At 48.9% G+C, this 2,574-nt stretch overlaps 1 protein-coding gene across 1 annotated transcript in view; it reads right to left on the bottom strand.

Moving 5' to 3' along the window:
* Positions 1-2,118: 2,118 nt before the first annotated feature.
* LOC107120782 (nesprin-2-like) overlaps positions 2,119-2,574 on the bottom strand; it is a 12,228-nt gene continuing 11,772 nt past the window's right edge. The window contains exon 6 of the mRNA XM_015423550.1: positions 2,119-2,340. Within this exon, the coding sequence (XP_015279036.1) occupies positions 2,119-2,340 (222 nt within the window). The remainder of the gene's footprint in view (positions 2,341-2,574) is intronic.

Below are 2,574 nucleotides of genomic sequence, written 5' to 3'. Positions count from 1 at the left end.
TTGCCCCAGCCACTGATGGACCCCTGCTCCATATGTTTATCCAATTCCCTCTTGAAGCTGACCATGCTTCTAGCCACCACCACCTCCTGTGGCAGTGAATTCCATGCGTTAATCATTCTTTGGGTGAAGAAGTACTTCCCTTTGTCTGTTCTAACCCGCCTGCTCAGCAATTTCATGGAGTGCCCACGAGTTCTTGTGAGAAAGGGAGAAAAGTACTTCTTTCTCTACCTGCTCTATCCCATGCATAATCTTATAAACCTCGATCACGTCACCCCTCAGTCATCGTTTCTCCAAGTCAGAGAGCCCCAAGCGCTTTAGCCTTCCTTCCATAGGGAAAGTGCTCCAACCCTTTTATCATTCTAGTTGCCCTTTTCTGCACTTTTCCCAATGCTATAATATCCTTTTTGAGGTGTGGTGACCAGAACTGCACACATTTTATTCCTCACCTTTTTCCCCAAGGGGGAGCCAAAGCAGCTTACATCATTTGACTCTCTACCTGCTCTCTAGGCTGAGAGCGTCTGACTAGACCAAGGTTACCCAGCAAGCTTCCATGGAGGAGTGGGGATTCAAACCTGGTTCTCCCAGATCCTAGGCCAAAACTCTTAACCACCACACCACACTGGTTCCGGCCTCACCACAGTATTGACTGATGAGTCTTACGTAGCGGGCTTCGGAGGCAGACCACAGAAACCACATGGACACAAGAAGCGGCTTGATACTGAGTCAGGACATTAGGTCTATCAGGGTCAGTACTGTCAGGCTGGGGTCTTTCACATCACCTACTGCCAGCTTCTTTAACTGGACGCAGGGCTCTTTTTGTAGCAGGTACTCATTTGCATATTAAGCAACACACCCCTAATGTAGCCAATCCTCCAAGAGCTTACAGTAGCTCCTGTAAGACGAGCTCTGTAAGCTCATGGAGAATTGGCTACATTAGGGGGGGGTGGCCTAATATGCAAAGGGGTTCCTGCTACAAAAAAAGCCCTGAACTGGAGACACCAGAAACTGAACCTGGGACCTTCTGCATGCCAAGCAGAAGCTGCACCACTGAGCCACAGCCCCTTCCTAGCTGTCCTATACTGAGCTCGAGCATTGGTCCATCAAGAGCGCTAGTTCCTACTCAGACCGGCAGTGCCTTTCCAGTGTCACAGGCAGAGGTTTTTGGTTGAGGCAGCGGGCGTCCCCCTCCTTGGGTTGGTCCCCACTTATAGCCTGGGCCGGCCCCTCACTTATAGCTTGGGTCGGCCCCTATTTACAGCCTGGGTCGGAGACCCTAAATTTAACAGATCTCTGGGAAATTATCCCAGTATAGCTGGCTTTTATCAGAGTTGTATGCAATGCTCCCTCTAAGCTGTGGAGTCTAGTGAGCAAAAATTCTACTTTGTGAGCTCCTGGCATTAAAGTTGTGAGCCGGTGATTTGGCTGCTGCATCAATGAGTTTGCTCTGGAGCCATCCATCCTGAGCGAAGACAAAAAATATGCGAGCCAGAGGCTAAAAAACGGTGAGCTAGCTCACACTAACTCACCTTAGAAGGAACACTGGTTGTATGTTTTATATGTTTTAATGTGATTTTGAATGTATTGAATTTTATACTGTTGGGCTGTATTTACATTGTTGGAACCCGCCCTGAGCCCATCAAGGGGAGGGCTGGATATAAATCCAAATAAACATAAACATCACCTCCTACCTAAGTCTTTAACTGGAGATGCTGGAGACTGCACCTGGGACCTTCTGCATGCCAAGCAGATGCTCTACTGTGGAACCACAGCCCCTCCACAAGGGCATGGTGGGATAGGACAGCCAGTTTGGTGTAGTGGTTAAGAGCGTGGACTCTAATCTGGAAGAACTGGGTTTGATTCCCCACTCCTGCACATGCAGCTGCTGGTGTGACCTTGGGTCAGTCGTACGTTCTCTCAGAGCTGTTCTCTCAAGAGCAATCCTTGAAAGAGCTCTCTCAGCCCCACCTACCTCACAGGGTGTCTGTTGCAGGGAGGGGGAGGGAAAGGAGATGGTAAGCCACTCTGAGACCCTTTCGGGTGGTGAAGTGCGGGGTACAAATCCAATCTCTCTCTTCACTTCTCTAAAAAAACGAGACAGGATCCACCCACTGAAAATACTCACTCTCTCTTTGACGAATGGCCATCAGTAGGCAGAGATGCCAGAGCCTCGTAGACGGCTGATACTCGCCGCAGAAAATTTTCCTTCTTTCTTTCATATTCCACCACCGACATCTTTGTTTTGGGCTGCGACTTCTCCGCAGCCATTTTCTCACTCAGGGTTTTCAGGACCTGCAAGCTGGTGTTGAGTTCGCCAAGGCCACCACTCTCCGAAAAGATGGCCTAGACAGACACAGGGATACGCAAAGGTCCTTTAACTGAGCACTGCAAGAATTCCCAGTCATGCCGTAAAATTCTTGGTGGAGGCTTCTCAACAAATATGTAAACCAGCTTGCCAGTATTGACATGTTTAAGTATTCCTACTATTAAATACTCCTACACACATCTGTGACCAGACTCTCTCTCTCTCTCTCTCTCTCTCTCTCTCTCTCTCTCTCTCTCTCTCTCTCTCTCTCT

This window comes from Gekko japonicus, unplaced genomic scaffold (genome assembly GCF_001447785.1).
Source record: "Gekko japonicus isolate JY-2015 unplaced genomic scaffold, Gekko_japonicus_V1.1 scaffold3438, whole genome shotgun sequence".
In the NCBI taxonomy this organism is placed as follows: domain Eukaryota; kingdom Metazoa; phylum Chordata; class Lepidosauria; order Squamata; family Gekkonidae; genus Gekko; species Gekko japonicus.
Note: the sequence above shows the minus strand (reverse complement) of the source record. Positions and strands in the feature narration are given on the sequence as shown.